We start from the raw sequence: 13,721 nt of genomic DNA on the forward strand, positions 1-13,721 counted from the left end.
GGATTACATTTCTCTTCAGATTTGCTGCAAATCAGTAGCTCTCTTAAGGGCTTGAAGGGTCGGAGGAAATGCAAAGGGCAGTGTTGTAACGGGATGCACTAAGAAATTAATGGCAAAAACAACATGGCATTATAAATAACCAAGCAAAATAATTGTTTGGCTAATTCCTATCACTTCAAATGGCTTCTATCTTGCAAACTATTATGATGTATGCTTAATCCATTGGTTTGGGGTACCTGCGTGGTCTTTGAAAATCTTTGACAAGACGACAGGGACTCCGTGCTCGGCGCCTCCCTGAAAGACAGCAGAACAAAAGTCTTTATGGTCAATACTGAGGTAGTCATGAGGCAGGAGGGGGTGGAAATCACAAGCTCATACCTTTATACTCAGGCCCAAGCCGCCAACAGGCTGTCTGCGAAGTGTAACAGTTCTGTGCTTTAAAAAATTTCAGAAAACAAAGCAAGTTTAGGTTAAAATGCACTGTCACAAAGCAAATACACAAGGTACATGTAACATCTTCATTTAAACTTAAGTAAAGTGTTTAAATTGTTTCCAAAGGTTTCATGACTTAATGACAACAGTACTGACATATCTTCAAACAGTGGTAATATATGAAAATAAAGATAAACATAGGTCCTGGTTCATGCATTATTTAAAGGTCATGCCTTTAAAAATTCCTCCACCGTTGGTCTTACCCCACTTTAGCTCTAAAAATGGAGAATGTCAGAGAATGAAGGGCCCACAGTTGCTTTGTCAGCAAACTGGGAACCAAAAATGTGCCTTCAAATTCCACTCTGAAGGCTAGTCATTCAGCACAATCTTTTCCCTTTAGCCACAGGTCTATGCCAATTCAGTCCTCTTAGACCCATATGTAAGTATAATATTGATCATTGAATAACTGATTATTTTTTGACTTCTGATGATAGGTGTGCTTGATCCTAAAAATACCAGTGGTGATAAAAAAAACTTTTAGACCAATGTGCCCTTGAGTGAGTTCTGAATAGTCAAACCTCCAGATCTCTAATATAGTCATCAAATACATTTTTGAGATGTATCATAGTTAAAATCATCTGTTTACAACAGTGTTGACATTCATGATCTTGGTGTACACAGAACCTCATAACACCATGTATCTGGTTTACACTAAATAATGGTAAACCAAATGCAAGTAAAGATGGAACTGAGAGGACATGAAATAAGATGAAATGAAGCTACTTGATATGAGATGAAGTGGGGAAGCAAAGTGTGCTTTGAGCCTCAAACTGATACCAGGAAATAACATGAATGCACTGTTCTGACTTTTAACTGAAAATATAAGCATCTTCAAATTGAATGACTCTAAAGAGAGCCCGGGACAGAGACTTGAGACCCAGGTTCAGAAAGAAGTTGATGCTTCATGGATCCCACTGGGCTCTAGTAGGACGGAGGATGCTGCCAGCAATCAGAGATGCAGCAATGGGGTGGCCTCATGAGAAAGCTTGCCAGAATGTTTGCAATATGTTTTCTCTAACATGAAAAATTACTTGCAACTTTATTCCCCATTAGAAACTCAAAGAAATAATAATCAGAGCAAAAGCACCTGTTTTCAACATTAAATCAGATTTTAATGGCAATTTTACTATTTAGAACTTTTCTCCTGCTACACTTATTAACTGATGACATATTTATATAATTATGCACAGAAATGACTGCAATCTGGCAACTTAAACTTCAAGATCATCATTTTGACATTTTTATCTTCGGGGCTGAATATTAAAGGAGGACATGGTAGAAAACAAAGTTACTCAGATGACATGTACATCATGGGTTCCTAGCAGAACTAGAAGCTAAGTATTTACTGGAAATGCCAGACACACTCTTCATTTGTGGATAACAAAGGACAGCAGAAGCAAATGTAATCTTAAATTCATTTTGCGGAGGTCTGGTAGACTTCTCGTGGAGGGTCTGAGGACTCCTGCAAGAATCACCTAATTTCTCTCCCATACTAGGGAAGAAATTAGCCAGGTGAAGGAAGGACACACAGGAGAGTGAAGCAGAAAAGCAGGAGGACTTCACTCCCTCAGCACCTCAGTCATCACAAACCTCTGACAGGTTTGAGGTGGTTGTGCTGAGTGGAAAGACATACTCCTCATGACACAGTGACACCGCTCTATTTTCAAGTAATGATCTCTGAGCCACAGAATATATTAGAAAATAGAATTTTCCAGTATCACATTAACCAAAATTCTCTTCTAATATGTCTTCTTAGAATGTCCAATAGCAATTTCAATTTTAGTCACTTATCTCAGCATTTGAGTATTACTGAGAATAAACCAAAAAAATTAGAGATATATTCGAGAAGAAAATTGGTTTGTATCTTGACAGACTTTGCCAAAAATATCATTTTTAATCTGCCATTTTATTCATGTATAGGTCTCAGAAAATGATTTTTTTTTTCAATTTACTGAATCACCTTGAATTACCAAGTTGCAACGTTATTCAGGACTGAGCTCCAGGCCAACATTGTTCCAACACCTATCCCTTCAATAGTGTTCCCCTCTCTCCTTCTCCCAGTCTGCCTTTATGGAAGCTACTTTTCTCTTCTTCCTTTTTCCTTGAAGGCACTGTGACTTGCAGTACTGTTACTGAAAATGCATCATGCAGATCACTCTACCTGCTTTCAGTGCTCAGTTCTTACCCAAATGGACCACATCCTCTAACACTGTTGTGGTTCCTTCCTCTTCCTGCTGTGGCGATCTTTTTATAGGTAGATGATAATTTGAAAGCAATACCATGAAATGATCCTTGGGCCAAAGCAACAGTAGAACTGATAGTACTGTACTAAGTACTGTACTACCTACACTTGGCTGACCTATGTTCAGTTCCCAGTACTACATATGGTCCCCAGAGCCCACCAAGAGTAACCACTGAGAGAAGAGCCTGGAGTAAGCCTTGAGCACAGCCAGGTATGACTCAAAAACAAAACAAACAAGCAAAAAACAACAACAAAAGAACACCTCTGACAGAATTAGTTCAAGAGAACCTAAAATATGGACTATAATTCCCGCAACTAAGTGAAAAAATTATACCACGTACATCTTCAATATTTCTTCAACTGAATTTGAAGAACCTATTCTCTGCCATTTTTTAAAGCCAATACAACATTTATTCAAATAATTGCCCTGTACAATGATCATATTTCTTTTCTAAGCAAATTTTCAAGTTACTGAAATGCCTACAAAATTGAGTTTATGGAGCTGGAGAGATACAGGAGGTAGGCCATTGTCTTGCAAGCAGTCTCTTTAGCTGACTCTGGTTCAATTCCTGGCACCACATGTCAATCCCCTAAGGACCACTGGGTCACTCAGGGGGCACAGAGCCAGGAATAAGCCCTGGGTACCACTGCATGTGGTCCAACTCCCCCTCCAGAGAAAACCCAAACTTAGATTCTGCATCTAGAACGGGAAGATTATAGTGTGTGTTCTGCAAAGGAAGTTGCTTCAAGTTGAACTGTCTCCCCTAGTTTCTATGATGACAACTCAATCCCTTAGATGACTGCATTTGGAGATGGTTTGGGGGGTCATTAAAATCAGGGAGGTCATTAGATGGGCCTGTGTGGCCAAGGCTGGTGGACTTCTAAGGGATAGATACCTCAGCTCTCTCAATACTTACACAGGAAGGGCTCTGGACAACCCAGTGAGAAGGGGGACTTCTTAGAATGGGGCATCAAGGCAACACATCAAAATATAGCCCTCCCCTGCACGATGACCTTGGACTCCAGGTCTCCATAATAGAAAAAATAAATAAATGCTGTTTAAGCCTCAGCTTGTGGCATTTTGAGTGTCAGAATGACCTAACATAGATAGAAATCAAGGTCATATAATTTCGGAAAAGTTTTTGGTGAATCACTGAGGCTTACTTTTTAAAAAATCTGATATTTAATGCTTTCTGGGTGGGAGCAAAAACGTGCTCTTTCTTAGTCTCAAATTTCTTCATTAGCCATCAGGGAATTTAAGTACTCAAATATGGTAAAACAGCTTCATTCCATCCACCCTTTCTGAATGATTACGCAATTGTTAAGTTTATAAAATTATTTCAGTTTGGTTGCACACCAGAAATTTATTTATAAATAAGATTTTGGGTAATTAGATAAAAAACTAAATAGGAAAAAGAAAGTTGTGTGCAGCTGTGAATAGACCTTTAACCCCACAGCCCAATAATGACCTCTTACTCTGTATCCTAACAGTGTGGCTCAGAGATGAGCCACAAATATCATCTTAATGGAAAGCCTAGGTAGAACTTATCCTGGTTTTTCCAAAGCAAAGATGTAATTAGAACTGTTGCTGGGAGGCAGTTCAAATTCCTGCAAACCAGTCACTAGCTTACTCCATGGACACAAGTCAGCTTTCCAGATGATTAAATGCACAGTGTTTATTTGACAAGAGTCTCAATTATATAGGACACTATGGGAGACATCTTTCTAGGAGATGCTTTCCCCCACCCCCACCCCCCACCCTGCAACACAGCTCCTTCAAGTTCACATTCAAGTCTCTTTCACTCAAAGGAAAGGATTCAGAATACAATCAAAATGAATAATAAGATTGCTGGAGCATGATCTAAGGTAGCTATCAACACATTCTTTCCAAATTCAATCCTGCTCTTTTTTTTCTTAATCTCAAACCCAAGAGATAAGGTCCTTTAAAAAAGCATTCTTCTCTACTTTATCATTTAATCCCAACTATGTTTTGACATTAAGTTCAAGTTTATATCTTGCTAGCTGGCATCATTACAATAGAACTCAGCTCTGACTACATTATCTTGCCTAAAAATATTTTGAGATAGAACTGTTTTCTAAGACAGATAATCCTCAACCCATATGAAAAGACTTTGGAATCTAAAGTTGGCTTTCGAAGGCTGGCCAGCTAAAACATTGTTCAAGTTATTGTTGCATGAAATGTGTGTTTGAGTCATACCTTTATACTTCAGACTTTTAAACAGTAAGCTACATATTAGTAAATTTAAGCTTTTACAGTTGCCAACTGATGTTCTAATGTGAATACTGCAATTTCCTAAAAGAAGGATTTCAGTCAAATTGTAGGATTAAATGTGGCCATTGTACCCTCCCTTCCTAATTAGTCTCCTATATCCTCCCCTCCCTGGCATCCAGTCCTCCCTCACAGTGCTGCTCTTTGCAGGTCACCTGGACTACTGTCTTTGGGCAGAAGGAAATGAGGAGTGAGGAGGAGCTGGTGCAGATCATTGCAGAGTTATGCAAAGATGTGACTTTTAGCTCTCATAGTACTGTAGCACTGTAGCAACACTGTTGTCCCATTGTTCATCGATTTGCTCAAGTGGGCATCAGGAATATCTCCATTCGTCCCTGTCTCATGCTAGTGTAGCCCAATGGTGTCTGCTCGATGCAGGAACGCGAAGTGAGACTTGGTGTTACTGTTTTTGACATCAAATACGCCATCAGTAGCTGCCAGGATCTGCCGTCTCATGGTACGAGGGAAAATCCTAATATTTAGCAACTGGAAAGGGAAGAATTTTCTAAAGTATTTTACTTCAAAGGATAAAGAGACTTAAGTCTTTTTTTTTTAATCAACCAATTGTTTTTTTCTCAGAGATCAATGAGCTCATTGATTTTAATGCTGAGCCTCTCTGGGAGGAGGGAGAGAAACATATTACTAGACATATTTCTTGGGGTACTGTTGGAGATTTCCTATAATCAGTAAACACCTTGGAAAGCATATTTAGAATAGTGCAGAGGATTTCTCCACTCCTTAAAAATAATTCACTTAAGCATTCACCTAATGAGGATATGGATTTATCACTTTAAATAAATTATGCTTCAATGTATTAATACTGTCATTTAATAATTATATATTATATGCAAATATTATGTATTTTTGTTCAATTTGAGTAGTAAATCCATATTAGTTAAGAATCGATATAAGACACTCAAGAGTTTTCAAATACATGCTAGGTACAAAAACATTAAATAGAAATTGCTCCTGTAATTTCAAATCCCTTCAGGAATTGAAATCCAACTCTGGTCTGACTCTCTACATAATCTCTCAGGCACAACCACAAGCAAATCAAAAGGGGATAGATAACACTCTCTATTCTAGACATAAGCACTGGCAGGTAAGAGGACAAAAACTCAGGTCCAGCTATGGCCTGAATCTACATGCCCAGTCCAGGGCCTCCATTCAGGGCACTGCCTGAGATGTGGGGAGGAAAACTTGAGGAGACTTTATCCCCTGAGTCAACAACAAGCACTTACCCTTCTTCCATTCCTAATTATTACCCTTCCTCACTCTATCTTTTGGGGCACATGAAACATCAAGAGTTCTACTCTGGGTAGCTCAGCAGAAGTGAGAGGACCCCACATCCATGCTAACCACGTGGCCCTCAACAAGACCACGCCAACTTGGGAAAGTTGGGGCAAGGAGTCAGCACTTTCTCTGGCTTACTGCTTGTGTGATGTCAGCATCAGTGATTAGAAGCTTAACATTTGTTTTTGGCTTCTTGTCTTAATTGACTATTCCAACACCTGGCTGCTGAACTCCATCCAACCTCCTGAAATTATTCCAGTAAAGCTAATAAACAACTAGACAGATATATCCCATTCTCTTACTACACTGCTCAAACCTTCATAAAGAGAATTAAGCTTGAAGAAATAAATTCTGAAAAGACTGATGCAGAAGTAGGAAGGGTTACTGAAAAAAATATGTTGGGAATATTAATATTCAAATTATTTCTAAAAATATTTAATCCAAATAAAATGCATGTAGGTACCAATCAACATGTAATTATACATGCAATAATTTTCACAATTAACAGTACAATAGATATGAATATAACTTCAAAAGTTATACTACATCTAATGGAATCATAGACATATTAAAAATGCTATGTGTAGGGGGTATGGTGCAGCAAGCAGGTCACTGTACCTGTGAAGCCAGTGCATCAGCAGCCTGATGGCACTTTCAGACTTCCAGATATCCCAAAATTGCTGCTGTGCCCTTGGCCAGACCCCAAAAACTTGGTGCAAAGTTTACCAAGAAAGGAAATGGCCAAAAGTTAGTCATGTGGGAGACACATCCACAAACCACCTCAGGCTCAGCTATATAACTGGAGGCAAGGCCTCTCTGGTTCCTGATCAGATTGCATAATGGCCATGATCCCAGAAACTCAGAAATAAATCTCGAATTCCAACGACTTTTGGCAGAAACGCATTGAGTTTTACCAACGCTGGGCCACCCCAGGTGGGAATAAGTTTTGTGCCTTGACCTGTTCCCTCTGGTGGCCTGGTGGCTATCATCCTCCAGAGGCCACTGGACAGTTAGGTTTGGGCCCGCAGTGACGAGACACGTGGGGCCTCATGGGATGGGGATGGAGCCGGCCCCATCCTCCCCATACCAACGAGACCCCAAGTTGCCACCCACAAACAGCCTCTCTGGCTCCTGATCAAGCTGTTAAACGGCCACAAACCCAGAGACTCAGAAACAAATCTCAAAACCCAGCAGCTTTTGGTAGAAATGCGTTCGGACCGCAGAGTAGATTACTGTTGCCAGGCCAACCCAGGGGGGAAAGGGTGCTGACCCTCCATCTCTCCCCTTTGGCGGCTCGGTGGCTGCCATCCACCAGAGGTCATTAGACAGGTTTGGGCCTGCAGTGACGAGACATGTGGAGCCTCATGGGATGGGGGTGGAGACAGCCCTTTTCTACCCGTCTCCACAAGACCCCGAGTCTCTGCCCATGAACGGCCTTTCTGGCTCCTGATCATGCTGCTTAATTGCCATAATCCCAGAGACTCAGAAACAAATCTCTAAGCCCAGCGTCTTTTGGCAGAAATGCATTTGGACCCCGAAGTAGGTTACTGTCGCCTGGCGACCCCAGGGGGGAAAGGGTGCTAACCCTCTGCCCTTCCCCCTTGGCAGCTAGGTGGCCACCATCCACAAAGGCCACTGGACAATAAGGTTTGGGCCTACAGTGATGAGGCACACGGGGCCCCATGGGATGGGGGTGGAGCTGGCCCTTTCCTCCCCACCCCAGCGAGACCCCGAGTAACCAGCCACGAAAGGCCTCTGTGGCTCCTGATCAACCAGCATAATGGCCAGAGACTCAGAAACAAATCTCAGAACCCAGCAGCCTTTGGCAGAAATGTGTCTGGTCCCTGCAGTAGGTTACCGGTGCTGGGCCACTCCAGGTGGGAATAGGTTTCATGCCTTGGCCTGTTACCCCTGGCAGCCCAGGGGCCGCCATCCTCCAGAGACCACTGGACAGTCAGGTTTGGGCCTGCAGTGATGAGACATGCAGGGCCTCATGGGATGAGGATGGAGCCAGCCCTTTCCTCCCTGTTCCAAAGAGACCACAAGTCACTGCCCATGAACAGCCTCTCTGGCTCCTGATCAAGCTGCTTAAGGGCCATGATCCCAGAGGTAAAGGTAAAGGTAAAGGCCCTCCCGTTGATCGTCCATTTGCTCGAGCGGGCCCAGTAACATCTCCATTGGAGACTTTGTTGTTACTGTGTTTGGCATATCGAATACTCTCAGTAGCTTGCCGGGCTCTCTGAGAGGGGCAGAGGAATCGAACTCGGGTCGGCCATGATGGCCGCTTGTAAGGCGAACGCCCTACTCGCTGTGCTATCGCTCCAGCCCAGAGACTCAGAAACAAATCTCGGGACACAGCAGCTTTGGCAGAAGTGCATCCGGACCCCGAGTATGTTACTGTCGCTGGGCCACCCCAGGGAGGAAAAGGTGCTGTCCCTACACCTGCTCCCCCTTGGCAGTTCAGTGGTCACCATCCATCAGAGGCTATTGGACATTAAGTTTTTGGCCCCCAAGGACGAGACACGTGGGGCCTCACAGGATGGGGGTGTCGCCGCCCCTTTTCTTCCCGTCCCATCAAGACCCCGAGTCACTGCCCACAAACAGCCTCTCTGGCTCCTGATCAAGCTGCTTAATGGCCATGAATCCAGAGACTCAGGAACAAATCTCAGAACCCAGCAGGTTTGGGGAGAAATCTCTCCAGATTTAATTGTTAAAATTTTGGAATTTCAAAATTGTGCCACCACTACTGCAGACACACAACATCATATGTTATTTATAACCAGCAATAGAAAACAAATGTCTACTGTTGCCTTTTTGGCAGATCTCAGTGTTGGGGTAAAATCCCAAATAATAATGGTGGGTCTGGTGTCAAAATATTGAATGTAATCAAAGTAGAGAGAGAGTAATATGAAAATCATCTGCCCCACAGGTAGGGGGAGGGTGTGTGATGTGGGTATACTGGGGTTTTTGGTGGTGGAAAAAAAGGGCACTAGTGAAGGTACGGGTGTTTCATTGTATGACCGAGACTTAAACCCAAAAGCTTTGTAACTGCTCTCATGGTGATTCAATAAATAAAATTATAAAAAACAAAAAAAAATAAGGTGGAGTGAATGCCCAATTCAATCAGCTAATCAGTAACTGAATAAATAGCAGTACTCCTACATAAAAAATGCTATGTGTTTGAAAATAAAAGTACAATGTTATTTGAGTATAAATAAGAGAAGCTCATAGCTATAAAAGTATACCTGTGAAGTAACAATTTAAAAGTTTAAATGCAACAATAGAGAAAATAACTATATACTGAACTTTGGCTATGTTCATATTTGTTCCTTAAAAGCACAGATCTAAAACAAGTATATAGATATATAAAATTTAAGATGATAATAAAATTATATTATATGAAGTAATGTTTACTTTTCAACATTTCTATGTTTCAAAATTATACTGTTAGAGCAGTTAATGATGTAAATGTTTAGCAGCTTCTATAAAACACCTTTACTGTTATTGAAATTTGCATTTGAATTATGTTTTTTTGTCATTTGATTGCTATTTAATGATTTTTACTTGATTTCCTTAAAAAAGTCTGGCATACCCCACATACCAACTCATACTATTATCTTACCATTAAACTAAATCTCGGTATAAAATTTTATAACACATAGCTAACATCTTCAAGATTTGCAAATGTAAAAACCAGCTTAGTTTTTCTTACTAACGTGAATTATAATATGGGCACCACAGAAAGCACTTTCTTTTTTTTTTTTAATTTATTTATTTATTGAATCACCATGGGAAAGGTTACAAAGCTTTCAGGTTTAGATCTCAGTCATGCAAATATCAAGCACATTTCCCTTTACCAAAACTTATTTTTTACTATGAAGAACCCCAATAAAACCCCACCCCCCCACCCCTCCCAGTCCCTGTGGGGCAGATGAATTCTAGTTAACACTCTATCTGCTTTGATTAGAGTCATTGTTTCAATAAAAGATTCACCACTGTTATTTAGAGATTACCCCCCACCCCCAAATCAGACATGCTGACAAAGCATTGTGAAGTGATTTGCTTTCTACAGCTGGGTTCAAGAATTATATGTCGGTTTTGGACTTCTGCTATTTTACTTATTGACCCTGGAAGTATTTCTACTGAAAGTCAGATAGCTAAGAAATTGGTTTCTGTGCTCTGGAGTCGTGGCCGTGCTGGAGAGCCGCTAGTGGGAGGCAACTGGTGGCCTCGGTAGGGCGTGAAGGAAGGGCAGACCAAAACGCCCCCCTTCCCATGAGGTTTTAGTCGCTCCCACTCCCCCGGTTCATACCTGCTGTCCACAAGGCTCCCATGCGGCCGCCATCTTTCTTTCCAGAGAGGAGAAGGCGACTGGGGCAACACCCTTTCCCCTCCGGACAGACCTGAAGGCCTGGATTAACGCATAGTCCGTTCACTTTTCTGCTCCAAGCTGCCGGGTTCTGCATTAAGTTCTTGTGCTTCTGGGGCCATGGCCGTGCTGGAGAGCCGCTCGCGGGGGGCAACTGGTGACCTCGGTAGGGCGTGAAGGACGGACCAGAACGCCCCCCTTCCCATGAGGTTTTAGTCGCCCCCACACCCCCGGCTCATACCTGCTGTCCACAAGGCTCCCATGTGGCCTCCATCTTTCTTTCCAGAGGGAGGAGGGTGGAAGGGACCAACACCCTTTCCCCTCCGGGCAGACATGATGGCCTGGATTAACGCATAGTCCTTTCACTTTTCTGCTCCAAGCTGCCGGGTTCTGCATTAAGTTCTTGTGCTTCTGGGGCCATGGCCGTGCTGGAGAGCCGCTCGCGGGGGGCAACTGGTGACCTTGGTAGGGCGTGAAGGACGGACCAGAACGCCCCCCTTCCTATGAGGTTTTAGTCGCCCCCACACCCCCGGCTCATACCTGCTGTCCACAAGGCTCCCATGTGGCCGCCATTTTTCTTTCCAGAGGGAGGAGGGCGGAAGGGACCAACACCCTTTCCCCTCTGGGCAGACATGATGGCCTGGATTAACGCATAGTCCTTTCACTTTTCTGCTCCAAGCTGCCGGGTTCTGCATTAAGTCCTTGTGCTTCTGGGGCTGTGGCCGTGCTGGAGAGCCGCTCATGGGGAGCAACTGGTGACCTCGGTAGGGCGTGAAGGACGGACCGGAACGCCCCCCTTCCCATGAGGTTTTAGTCGCCCCCACTCCCCCGGCTCATACCTGCTGTCCACAAGGCTCCCATGTGGCCGCCATCTTTCTTTCCAGAGAGGAGAAGGAGACTGGGGCAACACCCTTTCCCCTCCGGACAGACCTGATGGCCTGGATTAACGCATAGTCCGTTCACTTTTCTGCTCCAAGCTGTCGGGTTCTGCATTAAGTCCTTGTGTTTCTGGGGCCGTGGCCGTGCTGAAGAGCCGCTCACAGGGGGCAACTGGTGACCTCGGTAGGGCGTGAAGGACGGACCGGAACGCCCCCCTTCTCATGAGGTTTTAGTCGCCCCCACTTCCCCAGCTCATACCTGCTGTCCACAAGACTCCCATGTGGCTGCCATCCTTCTTTCCAGAGAAGAGAGGGCGAATGGGGCAACACCCTTTCTCCTCTGGCAGACTTGATGGCCTGGATTAACGCATGGTCCGTTCACTTTTCTGCTCCAAGCTTCCGGGTTCTGCATTAAGTCCTTGTGCTTCTGGGGCCGTGGCCGTGCTGGAGAGCCGCTCGTGGGGGGCAACTGGTGACCTCGGTAGGGCGTGAAGGACGGACCGGAATGCCCCCCTTCCCATGAGGTTTTAGTTGCCCCCACACCCCCGGCTCGTACCTGCTATCCACAAGGCTCCCATGTGGCCACCATCTTTCTTTCCAGAGGGAGGAGGGTGGAAGGGACCAACACCATTTTTCCTCCGGGCAGACATGATGGCCTGGATTAACGCATAGTCCTTTCACTTTTCTGCTCCAAGCTGCTGGGTTCTGCATTAAGTCCTTGTGCTTCTGGGGCCGTGGCCGTGCTGGAGAGCCACTCGCAGGGGGCAACTGGTGACCTCATTAGGGCTTGAAGGACGGACCGGAACGCCCCCTTTCCCATGAGGTTTTAGTCGCCCCCACACCCCCGGTTCATACCTGCTGTCCACAAGGCTCCCATGTGGCCGCCATCTTTCTTTCCAGAGAGGAGAGGGCGAATGGGGCAACACCCTTTCCCCTCCGGACAGTCATGATGGCCTGGATTAACGCATAGCCCATTCACTTTTCTGCTCCAAGCTGCTGGGTTATGCATTAAGTCCTTGTGTTTCTGGGGCTGTGGCCGTGCTCCAAACTTAACTATGGTTTTCAGAGAGAAACGTTGGGTGGTTTACTTCCCATGGATCACTTTGTATATAGAGAGATGTCGCGCGGCCGCTCACGCGGCCGTGCGGTTTTGAAGAAAAGTCCTAGTTCCCGCATACTCGAGCTGTGTTTGTAGAGGCTTCTGGTCACCGGGGTTCCATCTGGGGGAGGCGGGATGTGGTACCTACCCCATCTGGGGCTTCCCGATGACCTCAGCTCTTTTTGGAACCTGTTTTTTTTTTTTCCCCCTTCGGGATCTGTGGATCCCGCCCTCCATGTTGTCCTTCTCTTTGGCTGAATGCTGTAAATATGGTGCTGGGGGGCGGGCTGTGGGCGTGACTTCCGGAATCTGAGGTTACCTGGGAGTTGTAGTCCCGGCAGATTTGAGGAAAAGTCCAAGTTCCCGCATACTCGAGCTGTGGTTGTAGAGGCTTCTGGTCACCGGGGTTCCATCTGGGGGAGGCGGGATGCGGTACCTACCCCATCTGGGGCTTCCCGATGATCTCGGCTCTTTTTGGAACCTGTTTTTTTTTTTTCCCTTCGGGATCTGTGGATCCTGCCCTCCATGTTGTCCTTCTCTTCAGCTGAATCAGAAAGCACTTTCTTAAGCTAATTCAACAGTGATGTAACAAAGGCAAAGAACTGTGCAAGGCAGCCACTGCTACAAATTATGAGAGGAAATTTCTAGATATGATGCTCATGGTTACATTTAGTTATTCAGGTTGGAAATCTTTTCAAAGAAACTGCAGAGTTTTTCCACTGAAAGTAATGGAAAATTGTCTACATCAATCTCTGCACTATCTCACACCTTCTTAGGATGTACCTGCACTTTGGGACACTGTGAGCCAGCAGTTAGTTTATGTACAGGGCCCTTCTCACCCACTGTTAAGTGCTGTGCCACAGAAACAATACTGGGAGATTAGGAAGTGGTCATTCTAAATTTGAGATAATAAATCAAATAGGTAAATATGTGAGGAAGGGTAGATAGTGATTTTCTAAAGCAGGGGTTCTTTCAATTGAAAGAAAATCAGCAAGAACATATATATACATATGTGTGTGTGTGCTCTTGCTGACTGACACACACACATATATATACAT

General features: G+C 44.3%; 1 protein-coding gene across 5 annotated transcripts in view; it reads right to left on the reverse strand.

Annotated features, from left to right (window-relative positions):
- SNTG2 (syntrophin gamma 2) overlaps window positions 1-13,721 on the reverse strand; it is a 440,849-nt gene that overhangs the window by 227,439 nt on the left and 199,689 nt on the right. For 3 of the 5 annotated variants that reach the window (XM_056124862.1, XM_056124871.1, XM_056124854.1), the window contains exons 3-4: window positions 379-435; window positions 237-294 (exon numbers count right to left, since the gene is read on the reverse strand). In XM_056124862.1, the coding sequence (XP_055980837.1) occupies window positions 237-294; window positions 379-435 (115 nt within the window). The remainder of the gene's footprint in view (window positions 1-236; window positions 295-378; window positions 436-13,721) is intronic. The other 2 variants (XM_056124870.1, XM_056124872.1) reach the window with 2 other exon arrangements.

This window comes from Sorex fumeus, unplaced genomic scaffold (assembly GCF_029834395.1).
Source record: "Sorex fumeus unplaced genomic scaffold, SorFum_2.1 ptg000006l, whole genome shotgun sequence".
Taxonomy (NCBI): Eukaryota; Metazoa; Chordata; class Mammalia; order Eulipotyphla; family Soricidae; genus Sorex; species Sorex fumeus.